Genomic DNA, 13,925 nt, shown 5'->3' with positions numbered 1-13,925 from the left:
AAATACTTTTAAAGCAACACACACACACACACACACACATGGATGCCGAGAGAGAGAAAGTAAGACAGGCAGACACACGCGCCTGCGAATAGAACATGCACATGACAGCACAGCATCGAGCTGCTTCAGTGACGATGGCACACAAAAAAAGACAGAGAGATGGCCACCATTGAGGCATCACGCGGCCGCCGCGTCGGGGACGGAGTCGGTTAACGCCTGAATTTTGGACTCCACGTAGGTGCGCGCGAACCTCTTCACCGACTCGACATCGGCCGGCGTGCCGTGCAGCTTCTCGAATGAGAGGAAGCGCGTAAGGACCTGCTGCATCACCTTTGCCGAAAAGTTCATCGCAACCGTGCGCTGGAAGATCTGCCGTACCTGAAGCGTTGACGCCGTCGGGTCCTTGCGGTTCAGCAGCCCCATCTCTTGATCAGTGTAGATTGACCAGACATCGGACCGCTTCGGCACCTTGCGCAGCAAGCCTTCGAAGAGCGCGCGGCCGTTCTCGGGACTGCCTTGCTTGTACTCATGAATGGCAATGTGCACAATAGCCAGCGTGGCGTCATCTCGCTTCAGCACATCGCCCATGTCCTTCAAGGTCCGCTTCAGCTGATCGCGCTTGCCCTGATCGACAAGGACGATGCCGAGACGCTCCCACGTGCGGCGCTCAGTGCGGAACTTGCCCGTCATGGCGCGGCACAATGCAAGCAGCTGATTAGGCTTGCGGGACGCCGCGTAGATATCTGCGAGTCGCTCAAAGAGGACCAGCTGGTTGAGCTGCCGTTGCTGCGCGCGCCGGAACACCGCCGAGAGCGACTCCTCCGTGCCGTACAGGTTCTCGATGTTGAGGTACGCCACCCAGACGTTCAGCAGCTCCTCCTGCTCTCGCACACCGATAGTGCTGAGCGCCTTCTCGGCCACCTGACGCGCCGCCTCGTACTGCTGCAGGCCAACGTGGTAGGCCATGTATTGCGTCCAAACATAGCTGCTGTTCGGGTTTGCGAGCAGCAAGCGCTGGAATTCCTCCGGGCTCGTCGGCACCGCCGTCTCCATGCCGCGTTCGTAGGCGTCGATTGCCTCCTCCAGTTTGCGGCGGCGCGTCCGCTGCTGCCGATCCTGAGCTGAGCCGTGGCCGCTGTGACCTTCAGCTGCGTCCTCATCGTCCTCGCTTTCCTCGGCGCGCCGCGCCTTCGCCGCGTACTCGGTCCGCCACGGGAAGAACCCCAGAAGCCCGCGCGCCGCAACAGGAGATGTAGGGTTGGCCGCGGACAGAGCAGAAGCCGACGCCTCGATCGTGGTCTCGGCGAAGTGACGCACCGCCGGGAGGCGGTGGAACTGACGAAGGCGATTCGACAGAATCGCGAACGGCGCCACGTCGCGCAGAACGGCGATTTCAGGGCAGAACTCGATCACGAGATCCACCGTGTGGCCGACCACCGGCGCCGCAGGCACCCCCTTGCCGTCCCAGTCGTACACATAGTAGCCGAGAACAGTCACGCAGCCGCTGCTGCTGTCGTGCGGGTCTACTGTGACGCTCTGCACAGGTATCTGAACAACAGCGCACCCGTCATCGGTCGACGAGAGGAGGACCGTGCAAGAGACGATGTCGCCAGGGTGCAGCGTGGCCAGCGCCGCCGCGGACACGGCCGTGTCGACCGGCGTGCCCTCCACCACCTTCGCCTTCGCTGTCACATTGACGACGTCAGCGTTCACGTCGTAGTTGAGAATGCGCACCTCTATGATGTTTCCGTCGGCTGTGGCCTTGTTTCTCTCTGTGCTCACGCCCAGCGTGCCGCTCTCTTGCGCGCGATCTACGTGGCACTCATCGTCGTCGCTGCTGATACCGTTGTCGCCACGGCCTTTCTGCCTCTGCTGGGCACGAGCGGCGGCCCCGCTAAACGACTTGAGGGATGCGGAGGAGTCACCCTTGGTGAGGTCCTCCAGTGCCGCCACAGCCGTCATGCGAGGCTGAATAGTGAGCACTGAGCCCTTTGCAGAGCCGCGCACGAGGCGAGCCGCGGCAGTAGTGCCGAGCCCCACCAGCATGTGCTTGCGCAGGAGCCTCTGCACGAGGCGGCGCACAGGCTCGGGGTAGGTGAGTATCGCGCTAAAACCCTCCTTCAAATCTACTGTCAGCAGCCGGTACCCCTGCGCGTCGCGCAAGCGCATCGGCATGGCAATCACCTGCTCGCGGGCCGAGAGGCTCGTGAGGAGACGCTTGGCCAGCAGATCATCGCCAAGAGTCGCGGTGGTGAGGCGGCCGAAGCCCCTCGTCTCGGGCAGCTGCACAAGGATACCATCGGTGGTGACGTGGTGCACGCGGTACTCCCGAAACAGCGGGGCCGCGGAGGTGGCGGCGCTGGATGAGGTGCGTGACATGCTTACTCGCAAAGATGGCTGTCCTTGGCGGAAGAGAGAAGCCCAGAAAAGGCGGTGGTGCGTGGCCGTCAATGCAGTTACGGAGGGAAGAGAGAGGGGGGAGCTGGGTGAGTGAGGCAGATCGAAGCAGCGCAGAAACATGGGGCGAGATGGCGGCGATGCACATCCAAGTGCATCCACATTGGCGCAGGATGCAAACGGCAGGCTCCGACGAGAGAAGCGGCAGAGGCAGCAGGGGTTGACAGGCCCTTGCCCCTCCTCACCTCCTACGTACGCAGCCGCGGGTGCAACAAGAAGAAACAAATAGGAAAAGAGAGATGCCGCGCTGCATAGAATCACACTCCGCGATGGGGGAGGAGGCAGGAGCGTGGTCGTGCCGGACCCGCCTGTAGACATGATATGCGCGCTTTCATCGCGGACACGAGTGCCGCAAAGACGGCAGAAACACAGGAACACACACACGCACACGCATCAATGCCGTTAAGCAGCACATGTCTCTATTTCCTTTCTAGCCGTGCTGCCTATACCCTGCCCTATTTTACTGGTTCTTGTGCGCATGGGTTACTCGTGTATACATGCGCGAGGGCGTCACTGAAACGTGCGTGCGTGTGCGTGTGTGTGCGTGCGCGGGGGGGGGGCGAAACGAAAAAGGCGAGACGGAGTCTACGCACCAGACGCCATCGCACCCTTAAGCACGCTTCTCTAAAACAATAGAAAGCAATGAGAAAGTCAATCATCGTACTAGCCCGCCCAGCACAGGCGTAGAAGGAATACGCTGTATCAACGACCTAATCAACAACTCGCTCACCCCACCCAAACTCCGACTCGCCGGCCGCCTGCCTTGAACAAGAAGCGGTGGCCGCAGACAACACACTGACAGGACGAGGCGCGAAGGGTCGGCAATGGCGTCACGCGCGTCTGAGAAGATACACCATAGACTGAGCACCACTAGCCAGAGCTCTCGGTAGTGCAGTTCTCCAGATGTTGCCCAAGAGGAGCTCTGCACACACACACACACACACACACACACGCACAGACACAAGCATGGCGCGTGCGCGATATTGTGCGGCAGCAGCCCCGCCTACAATTCCTACGGCCAGAGTGAGCGCCGTCTCTGTGGCACTGTGGGAACGCAAGACGATAGCTGTGCATCACGGTCGCACAAGCACACGCGGTGAGAGAGGGAAAGGAATGCGCTCATCAGCTGTAAACGACATCAGTCCTCGAGCTCTGTGGTGAGCCGTGCCACAGTCGATCGCAGTGGTGTTGTGGCCGAGGAGAGGCTCAGCAGCACATTCTCGCCAGACGCCCTCGACGACAGGACGCCGGATGAGATATCCGGGATGGAGGGACGGTTCCTAATTTCCATCACAGCGCCGCCACTGGCCGAATCGGCAGAAGCGTGGAAAGCCATGAGATTCAAGGCATCCGCGTCCATTGTGCCGCTGCGCCCGGCCTCGTGTTGTTGCTGGTGCTGGTGCTGGTGCGGCTGCTGCTGCTGCTGCGGCGGCGGCGGCGGTGGAAAGACAAAGCGGGGGGAGCCACGCTGGCACTCGGCGGCGCATCGCATCTCCTTTCGGCTCGCAAGCTCCTCGTACCGCCGGCGCCAGTAGTTGGCATCATTGCGCGCCATCTCGAGCGGCCCTCGTAGGCTGTCCCGCCCCTTCTCCAAGCGCTCACGCAGCTCTTTGTTTATCATGTACTCCCGCTTCAGCTCATCTTTCACGGTGGCAAGGTGGCCGCGGCGGAGGTCGAGAATGCGCTGCTTCGACTGCAGCTCCGCCAGCGCCTCTTTGTGCTGCTGCAGCAGCGCGCCGTGGTCAGACTGAAGCGAGGCGAGTTCCTCTTCGAGGCGACGGATACACTCTGCAGGTGCTGCAGGTGTCATTCCATCCAGGCCACAGGAGCCGACGTGCGACGCACCGCTGTCATTCTGTCCTACCGAGGCGGCGCGCGATACCCACTGTTGCGCCGTTGCCGTCCCAGGCGACACGCTTATCGACCCCGACATGAGGTTGTCACGGTAATCGCTTGCAACACAGTGTTGCGGCAGAGACCTCGATCTGCTCGGCTGTGGCGGGCCTGTGTCCACGCCCGGCTGAAGACGCGGATTGGGTGATTGCCCGTCTGGAAGGTTGCTGCTGCCGGTGATGTGCCGCCCGCTGCTCTCCGTCATGTTGCCCACGGCGCTCACATTCGATCCGTGCACGGAGGCCAGTGGACGGGACAGGAGGCCCTGCGATGCTGCCGCGAAGGCATTCTCTTGGCACGTTTCCGGGGTAAAAAGCGTTCGCTGCCGCTCGCGGCTCGTGTTTGCCCCATACACGTAGGTGTGGAGCTGGTCGACGGCCTGTCGGGCCTGCTGAAGGGGCTGGGCGTAGGCTGCCATGCACTGCATGAGGTCTTTGATCTCGCTTGCCTGGGCACGGAGGAGAACCGTGCATTGCTGCAGCAGCGCGTCCTGGGTTGCCGCGCGCTTCAAAGACGCGGAGTGTGCGTCCTCCCAGACGCTTATTTCCTCCTGAAAGCTCTGCACCTTGTCGATGTAGCCGTCGCGCTCCTCCTGCAAGGCACTGATGATGTCCTGGGCGCTGCTGAGGCTGTCATGCAGCTGCGCCACCTCAGCGCGGAGATTCTGCAACCGCGCCTGCTCCGTCGCACGCTCCTCCAGCAGTGCACTGATGCGGGACGTGTCCGCCTCGCTCGCCATTGAAGACGCCGTAGCAGTGGCGGCGCTCGACAGCTTTCGCGATGCTACGACGGGGAAGTCCGGCGTCCCTTTACAGGGGTCCACTGCTCCACTCGTCATGCTCAGCTGCTGCACCTTCACGTGCAGCCGCTCGATCTCCCCCTTGGCCGTCTCCAACATGCGCCGCAGCTGCGCCGCGGTGAGGTCGCGGTTCACGACGGCCTTGTTCTCGATAGCCTTCGCGCGAGCACCGAAGCGCAGCGTCGACAGCGTCTCCTGCGCATGGCACGGGGACGGGCTGCAGCAGATCACAAGGGCCGTGTGCGAGTTGCCGCCGAGCGAGTCTTTCAAGATTTTTGTCAGCACACTATCTCGATACGGCGTGTGCGTGGCGCTGTGATCTGTCAGGGACATGATAACCATGCCAAGAGTGGAGAGGGACTTGTTGATCAGCTTTGCCTCCTCTAGGCGCAGCCCTGTCGCGTTGGTTTTCCCAACCTTCTCGCTACCAGCGAGGTCCACCAAGTAAAGCTTCCCTACCGTCGACACCCCCTGCGCGCGGTCGACGCTCTTCACCGTCAGGTTCAGCAGGCAATGGCTGCGGCTGCTCGTCTCGTTCATCGCCGTGGCTGAGGTGGCCCGCTGCTTGAGACCGTTCTTCACCAGATGCAGCACATCCCTGGCAGACGACACATGCGGGTTGCAACATCCATCGACGTAGAACGAGTTGGTGCTAACATCCTCGCGCAGCTGCAGCTTGCGTGGCCCTATCGGCAGCGTTGGAGCGATACCAGCCGACGATGAATGCATCGCGGCGGACGGGTTCGGGACAAGGAGGTCGCGAATCTGCTCCATGTACACCTCCACAAAGAACATCTGCACGTCGAACTCCTTGGACGGGTCTGCGTGGGCGATGGCGTCGAAGATGTCGTGCACCGCTCGCGGTATGACGCCGCTGACGGCGTCGCCCGTAAAGGCGGACCGCATACCCGCCGCACTCCTCACCGTACACCGAGGCGGTCCACTGCGGGAGAACGCAGAGGACGGCGATGCTGGGGCCGCTGACGACGACGGTGGAGCGTAAGAGGTCGACGCGGTGGCGGCGGCACACATTTTTGTCGACTTGTTCACCGCTGCATAGCAGTACTCCGCAGCGTCACTGCCGGTAGCGTTTTGAAGCGTGTTGATTTGCTGCAGCTCGCCAAGCGGAGTGACGGTGGCGCGGGTGCGGCAGAAAGATGTCGTCGTCGCGGACGGTGGTGGCACGGCTGCGGCGCTCCTTGTCGTCGCTATCGCTGAGGTCGCCGGGTGGCCCGTCTTGGTATGGTAGGTGCTGAGTTTCGGCCGCGTTGCCCTGGGAGACGTGCCGGGCGCCTGCAAGGTTTGCTGAGATGCTTGCTGCTGCTTCTGCTCTTCGTGTCGTTCCTCGTCTTCGCCTTCCGCTTGTGCTCTCTGACGCTCGCAAGCGTGAGGCTCCATCTCTCCGTGCTCCTCTTCGGTGAGGCGCGTGTGCGCAGGACTGTCCTCCTCCTTCGGCTTCTCGTTGACGTCCTCCTCGTTGGTGTCTGCGTTGAAGGCGACGCCTGCAGAGGGCCTGCCTGAGTCGCAGCTTGTGGCCCATGCACCACCATTCACTTCTCCGAACATCGTGTGCGTCTTGCCGCTCCCAGTCTGCCCATACATGAAGATGGTGCCGTTGTAGCCAGACAGGACATCCACCACGATGGGGCGGGCAACGTGCTCGTAGACATCGGCCTGCCTCGCAGTTGGCCGAAAGACGTGCGAGAAGGTAAAGGAGTGCCGCCCTGGCGAAGCACCGGCGTCGCCGACCCCGTCGCCTCTGCCCGCCGCCACCGCACCACCGGCTGCGCAGCCACCGTTCACAGGGCCACTACCGGCGGTAGGAGCGACATAGCAGTCGACCGCATCGGGGCGTTGGTCAGAAAAAGATATGCACAAGTCGCCCTGGATGCGCTTTTCGCTCGCGTTGAGGGGTCGCACGCGACAGCAGACGCGAACGTGATCCAACGAGTCGTGCATCCCCTTCATTCACCGATAACGGCAACTGGGAAGAGGGAGAGAGAGGGGGGGGGCGGCACCTGCGGAGAGAGTATCTGTGTTTGTGGAGTAACCTCTTGCTCACTCCGTCAGACTCTCCTCACAGGGGCGGCGTTGTGGACAATGAGAGGAGGGTGGGGTGTGGGGGTGGGAGGAGCGAAGAAAGAGATGTCAAGTTGCTCTGCGCGCGCATGTGCGAGTACATGCACCGATAGCAAGCGTGCTTCGGGTGTGCGCGTCTGCGTTTCCCACCTCGGTGGGCGGTATCTGTATACCGGCCTCCTCCTGCGCACCTCACAACTGGAGTCTGGTGTGCACCAGAGTGATAGGCTGAATCGCCAATCCGCGGCAGAGCTACACGCCAAGAGAGAGAGAGATCGAGGGAAGCAAGCAAGAAAGGAGGAGGAGTGGCTTGGCGAGGCGCTGAGGGCGGCGGCGGTGGAAAGGTCTATGCCACTTCTGGAGTCTGAGGGGGGATCCACAAAGAATAGGAAAGCTAAGCAAAAAAGGGGGAGGGGGTAGGGGCAATCTACGTACAACGGGGGGGGGCAGCCACGACAACGTGGGCAGGCCGAGCAGTGGTCCTGCGTTTTGTGGACCGCTGCCACAGACACAGCGAAAAGAATGCGAGGACAGAGAGAGAAGATGTGTGCTACAGAGCTTGAGCGATGGAAAACGGCCACGGTATTATCAGCATCTATGAGTATGTGCGCGAGTGAGGGTAGGCGTGCTCTCCGCGGCGGCTGTTACAGCAACACGTGGAGTAAGGGGGGACGTTGCTGTTATGGCGGTAGTCAGTGTGCGGGTGTGTGTGTGTGGGGGTGGGGTGGGGTGAGGGGACGCTCGCTGCGCGAGCGTGTACGATGATCAAAGAGTGATGGCCACTATTTTACGGAAAGTAGGAGAGACAAGCGCACGCGATCTCGTGCAGCAGAGCGTCGGCGTGTAAGGAAGAAAAGAAATGAGGGAGGCAGGAGAGCCATTATGGAAAGTGACAACACACTGGAACTTCGGAGTGCAGCAACCTGTGCACACGTACACGCAGTCGTCAATGGCAAGGCGGGAGAGACGGGGGAGAGGTGGCAGCGCAAGAGGGAGAGAAGGAGTGTGGGCGAGTGCGTCTACGTGAAGAGAACGCGTTCTCAGTCAGCGATACTGCGCTCGCAGACGTTTAAAAGTGAGCACGTGTGGCCATACACGTCTTGCAAGCGTACACATGGAAAGGATCCAGCGAGAGGTCTCAGAGGAGAGGGGTTGGGGAGGACGAGGGAGGCGTTCCTGCCTCGAGAACGATCGCCCTTCAGGCATGATCCGAGAGCCGGCGTACCGCTTTTAAGTATGACCTCATATTCCGACGTTCTTGGGGGTTGGGCAGTAGTGTGTGTGTGTGTGTGTGCATGTATGCATCTATGAGCGTTTACGAACTCACGATGCTCGTGAGTGGATCTAAGTGAAAAGAAGGGAGAGAGGGAGGCTATGATGATGGCAGTGGTGGTGGTGTTGGGGGTGGGGGCGTGTGGCGAAACAGCGACGGAAAAAAAAAGTGAACAAAGAACAGCTAGCGGAGTAAGCACGTTGTGTACACCGTTGGATACGCACATCCACACAAGGGCAAGGGCAGAAGGTGCTAGGGGTGCGCATGGCGCAATCTCAGTTCGGCAGCCTTGTCGATAGCGAGGCCCTGTTTTCGCTTTTCCTTCATGTGCCTCCTCACATGGACCTCCGCCTCGCCCTTAGAGCAACCACCTACCGATGGATCCGCTGCTGGCACCACAGCCTCCCTGCCCGCCTGTCATGAGATTCTGCCGCGGTTATGATTCTCGCCTTGGGGGGAGGCCCACGGGATGCACCGCCACCCCCTGATCAGCGGCCTCCTGCGGGGAGAGAACGCTTGTCACGTGCAACGGGCGGCGTATGACTGCGCCACGGCGTGTCTGTGATCCACTTCGACGCCCTCCGCGCTTTCCAGGTCCGCCAAGCGCGTAATCTGCACTACCAGCCAAGACACCGCTATGCTCGCCAGTCGCGTCCTTGTCGATGCGGTAGCTGTGGGCATGCACTAGGTGGCTCTTCGAGACCGAGTTTCGCTTCGACACCGACTCCGGCAGAGGCGTAGCCACTGAAATGCCGTCGTACGAGGCATGAACACGGCTGTGATTCGCGATGGGGGCTCCGCTGTCTGCTGCGACTAGGAGTGATGCCCTCACGGACAGTGCGGATGATGGTGCGTCGAAGTTGATGCCGGAGAGCGGCCTACGTGTGCCGCCGCTTTCTGGCGCGCTCATCTGCCGTGATCGCTTGTCAAACGACTTGCTCAGAATGCTGGTGGCGGCGGTGGCAACCGAAGCAGCCGCTAGAGTGGTCAAGGAGGGCGGCGTTACAGGTGGCAGCGCGGTCTTGATCCGATCAGCGCCATCACGCGCAGTTGGGGGCGACGGCACAACGTCTGATTTGCGCACTAGCGTCGGCCTCTGGAGGGGAGCCGCAAGCCGCACGCCGTCGACCAGGAGAGGCTTCGATGCGTCGTCGGTGCGCACCTGCCGATTCGCTGCGAGCACCGCGCTTGCGCTTTCCATTGTCGGTGAGAATCGGCCCGTCAAATGCACGGCATCCTCATCATCGCTGCCCTCTGCACAGGCGAGTTCGGACGGCCGGTAGGTCGCGCTAACCAGCGACGGCGCCGAGCGGGGCGACGCGGCAGGGGATAGTTGCAGGCCTGTCTTCCGCTTCGCACGCGCACCGGGTTGGCCCGTGCGGCCGGTGATACAGCTCTCGTCAGCGCTGGTAGCCACTGGGATCTCCGTCGAGGTGAGGTTCAAGAGCTGCTGACGCATGGCACCAGCGTCAGTGTCGTCCTCGTGGTCGTCGAGGTCGAGGGAGGCGCTTCTAATCGGGCTCACAGACTCATTTGGAAGTTGGTAGGGCGGTACGTTGCTCATCCCGCTCACCTCGGTACTGCCCCCCGCGCCGGGCTGCTGCCGTGGGTAGGCGCCATAGTGCACGCAGGGCGCCGCAACACACCTGCCGTGCCGTGCCGGTGAGCAGCCGCTTTCGGTGCAGATGTCTGCATCGGAGAGTCGCGCCGCTGACGACGTTGTCATACAGCGCTTCCCTTGAACACTATCATCATCATCACCTAGCCCATCGCCTGAAACACTGGAGAAATCCTCGATACCGTCTCTGTGCAGATTATTCGGCTGCGGAGTGCAGCTTCGTGCTTGTTCGCCACCGTTTGCGCTACCTTGCCGTTGCTCTTGCTGCTTCTGCTGCACTGCCGTTGCACGTCGCATCTTCTCGCCGAGCCCCTGCACCTCTGCAACGGTGGTCTTTTGGACTGCGGCCGCCGTCACAGCACTCGCCAATGAACGCAGCCCGCGCCGCACAGGAGTCAGCAATACGCTTGTACTTGATGGAGCGTCGACCATATGCAGCCGTTGTTGTCCTGCCGAGATGCGCATGCGCAGCTGACGCGCGTACAGCCGGGCGCCATCCCTGTCGCCGTCACCTCTGCGAACACCGTGGCTGCCACCGCGTTGCATTTGAATGCCGTGTGGTGGTTGTGCGCGTCGACCGGGCGAGTCGCTACCGGCGTAGTTTTCGCTGGCGTTCTTTCCAGCACTGTCACCGTCTCCGTCGCCTGTGCCGTATTCCGTGACAAGCGGCTCACGAATGCTCACGTCGCGCGGGAGCGCCTTGCGGTCTTTGTGCGCATTCAGCGCGTTGGTTCCACCGGCTGGCGTGGGTGCGAGGCAAAGACAACTATCCAGCGACGACTCCCGTGAGCTGATCAGCTCGCTGCGGCTCGCAGCAGGGCGCTGCCGAGCCCTTTCCATCTCTCTCGCCTCACGAAGCATCAGCGCCTGCGTGTGCACCTGCTGCTGCAGCCCGCGCACTAGCCGCTCGAGCTCCTGCTGGCGCACGCGCATCCGCTGCACACACGCTGCAACGGCTATGAGGTGATGGTGCAGTGTGGTGCCTTTGTGCAGGTCGGCGCTCCTGTGGGCGCCCTCGGCGCAGCAGCCCGTGAAGGCGAAGGGGCACACGATCAGCGACGGCAGCTCGCAGTCACTCACCACCGGCGAAGAGGTTGAGGAGCGACCGCCGGCAACTGCCTTTGTAGGGCGTGCTGGCCGGCTGCGTAGGGTGACAGTGCCGCAAGACTCTCTGCTCGCTCTGCTGCCCGGTCGAAAGTTCGCGTCAGCGCTCTCTTCGCTGTCGACGCGGAGGCCGTGGCATTGGTGCGGGCTGTGCAGACGATGCGGCACTTCGCTGCGGCATAACAGTGGCGGTGACCCGACAGGGTTCGCTGGAGCGCAAGACCCAAACTGCAGCGCGTGAAACGGGGCATTCGGCTGCAGCGCACCTCCGATTTGACTCGAAGCAACACCGTCGGTTCGCTGTTTGAGTAACGAGGCAGAGCGCTTCTTCTGCTGCTGCTGATAGTAATATCGCGCCGGGCTGACATTGCTCACGGGCTCACTCTCCTCAGTGCCCAGCCCTGAGTAGTCGAGCGGTGCTGCACCGACGTCTGTGATGGCGCTGGGGGACCGCAGGCCGTGTGGCAGGACTTTGGCGGCGCCGACTGAGGGCACCGCCGGCATGGCGAGTGCTTCTGTGGCCGTGCCGCTTCCCTTGAGTGATGCGACCTCGGCCGACGTCGAGAAGGCGAGGAGAGTGCTCGGTAATGCTGGCTGGTGCGAGTAAAGCGACAGCTGCTCTTCCGTCTCCCCTCCTTGTGCTGCTCCGTTTTGAAGCGCCGCAGCAACGGCGTCAGAGTCGCATGCCGAGGCCGGTGACGTGTCGTCGGCAGGCTCAGCAACTTCTACGCCCTTCAGCTGCGCCTTGACTTGCTGTCGCAGCCGCGCCATCGATGAGCGACGCGACGGCGTATTCAGCTTGTTAGAGAGTGGTGGGTGCGCCGCGGCCACCATCACGGTCGCGCCTGATTCGCGAGAGGCTGCAGCCACACTAGGGTGAGGGTTCATATCCACGACTTCGGTGCCCCTTGCTGAATGAGGTGACGGCGTTGCAGACGCGGCTGCAACAGGAAATGCTGTGATGTCATGCGGCGCTGGGACGTGGGCTGCTCGACAGTTGATTCCCACGTGCTCCTCAGTGGAGGCCCGGGCGGCATCCATGTGTGGCGATACGCCGTCCAAGGCGGGCACATGCATCTCCCTCGCATGGCCCACCTGCTGTTCCCTAATGGCCTGCACAAGCGCAGAAGCCTTATTGGCTGGAGATGACGACGAGGGCCGACGCTTGTTGTGCTTCTGACTGTGGTGGCCGTGCTTGGCCAATTCTAGGTGCTTCGAGACGCCTGCGCCTCCATCCGTGATGCCAGCCACATCGCGGGTCGTGCAGCTACCACCACCGCCGCTGATGCTGTGCGGTGCGGCTGAGGCTGTGTCGTGCGAGATCGAGGATCCGTTTACATCCAGCGGTGCTAATGCTTGTCGCAGCATTTGCATGACGGCGAGCGGGTTTATTGTTTTCTGTTTTGCGTTTTTTCACGGCAGGTACGGTCACGTGCCGGGGTGTCTGCACTGCGACACGCTCGCGCAGATGCTGCTGAATGCATCCGCCGGCACTGTGTGCGTGCGACGGTGCCTCAGCCCTGGTGCCAGTTCAGGGAGAGAATGTGCGCGCGTGTGTGTGTGTGTGTTTGGGAGGGGGGGCGGTGGGAATAGAGAGGAGTCGGCGGTTCTGCCTGGCAAGTCACACGGCGAACGAAGACAGCGAATTAATGCAACAGGATCTGCCGGGAGCAGCTGAAGGAAAATAACAAAACGCATATGAGCAGCGATAGGGGCGGTAGAGGCTGCTCCGGTTGCAGTGGTGATGGGGATGGTGACAATGGTGGTGGGGGAGAAGCTCATGTACTGCCGAGTGTATGAGAGGAGAACAGAGAACACGAAAAGGGTGAAGCACCCCCCGCGAAAAGAACGAAAATTAATATTGCACAAGAACCGCCGCCCTAAGCCACGATAACCGTAGTACCAGCAGCAAGCCACAAAGGGACGGGAGGAGAGTGGGGGTGGGAGCGCGGCGGCCTTGGCGCCACACTCGAAACGCACGCACGACTTTTCACCTCTTTTGTACCGCGCTTAGCACCTTATGGGAAAGAAACAGGCTAACAAGGCCTTTGACTGCGAGTAGGGGCGAGGGTGGGTGCGCGCGCGCTTGAGTGCCCCTGTACGTGAGCTTGTATGCGGCTTCAAGGTCTATGAGTCGCAGACGCGTGTGGCTAGTGTGCCGTTGTTGCTATCCCTGGCCGTGCTTGCGTGGGAGAGGGGGCTGCCGGTGTTGGATGCGGCGTGCGGGTGCAATTGTGCCTATCTGTTTATGTATACATACACATGCGTCTATCTCCCCCGAGGAAGCTCTTTTCCCGTTTAGGGAGGGAGGAGGGGGGGCGAGGGTGGACTTCGGCTGCAGCTGTGCATGCGCATGTGCATATTGCGTGATTGTCGGAAAGGAGAGGGGGATGTCCATCGCAGTGACCGCCACAGCGGAAGGAGAACCGGAGCAGGAAAGCAGCAGGAGAGGCCACGCACGGCAAGGGGAAAGGCGTTGTTTGACGCAGATACGCAGGGAGGCGGCGACTTGGGGTGGGGATGGGCAAGGGCGAGGAAGGCGCTATGATGAGGCGGGCAATGAGGGAGAGCAGAGAGACGAAGAGGGCATCGAAGGCGAAAACACGCGAGACCCTTCCTCAGCTTCCTCTTCCGCTGTGATCCATCTCTCGCTGGTCATTCATCAGTGCAGTGCTGCCTCCCCATCCCGCAGCCGCCATGCG

The 13,925-nt window shown here is 61.6% G+C and overlaps 3 protein-coding genes across 3 annotated transcripts; all 3 read right to left on the bottom strand.

Moving 5' to 3' along the window:
- Positions 1-177: 177 nt before the first annotated feature.
- LINJ_20_0710 (rRNA biogenesis protein-like protein) lies at positions 178-2,379 on the bottom strand (the record flags this gene model as incomplete). The annotated part of the gene is made up of 1 exon (XM_001465151.1): positions 178-2,379. One exon carries the CDS (start codon positions 2,377-2,379, stop codon positions 178-180), a length of 2,202 nt encoding a protein of 733 aa, XP_001465188.1.
- A 1,216-nt stretch (positions 2,380-3,595) lies between these two features.
- Positions 3,596-6,751, bottom strand: LINJ_20_0700 (putative kinesin heavy chain; the record flags this gene model as incomplete). Its single annotated transcript, XM_001465152.1, has 1 exon — positions 3,596-6,751. The coding sequence occupies one exon, from the start codon at positions 6,749-6,751 to the stop codon at positions 3,596-3,598; it is 3,156 nt and encodes a 1,051-aa protein (XP_001465189.1).
- Positions 6,752-8,937: 2,186 nt separating this feature from the next.
- On the bottom strand, positions 8,938-12,597 carry LINJ_20_0690 (conserved hypothetical protein; the record flags this gene model as incomplete). The annotated part of the gene is made up of 1 exon (XM_001465153.1): positions 8,938-12,597. The coding sequence occupies one exon, from the start codon at positions 12,595-12,597 to the stop codon at positions 8,938-8,940; it is 3,660 nt and encodes a 1,219-aa protein (XP_001465190.1).
- Between the last annotated feature and the right edge of the window lie 1,328 nt (positions 12,598-13,925).

This window comes from Leishmania infantum, chromosome 20, assembly GCF_000002875.2.
Source record: "Leishmania infantum JPCM5 genome chromosome 20".
NCBI lineage: Eukaryota > Euglenozoa > Kinetoplastea > Trypanosomatida > Trypanosomatidae > Leishmania > Leishmania infantum.
The sequence above is the reverse complement of the archived record's forward strand: the minus strand, read 5'-3'. Positions and strand labels throughout refer to the sequence as shown.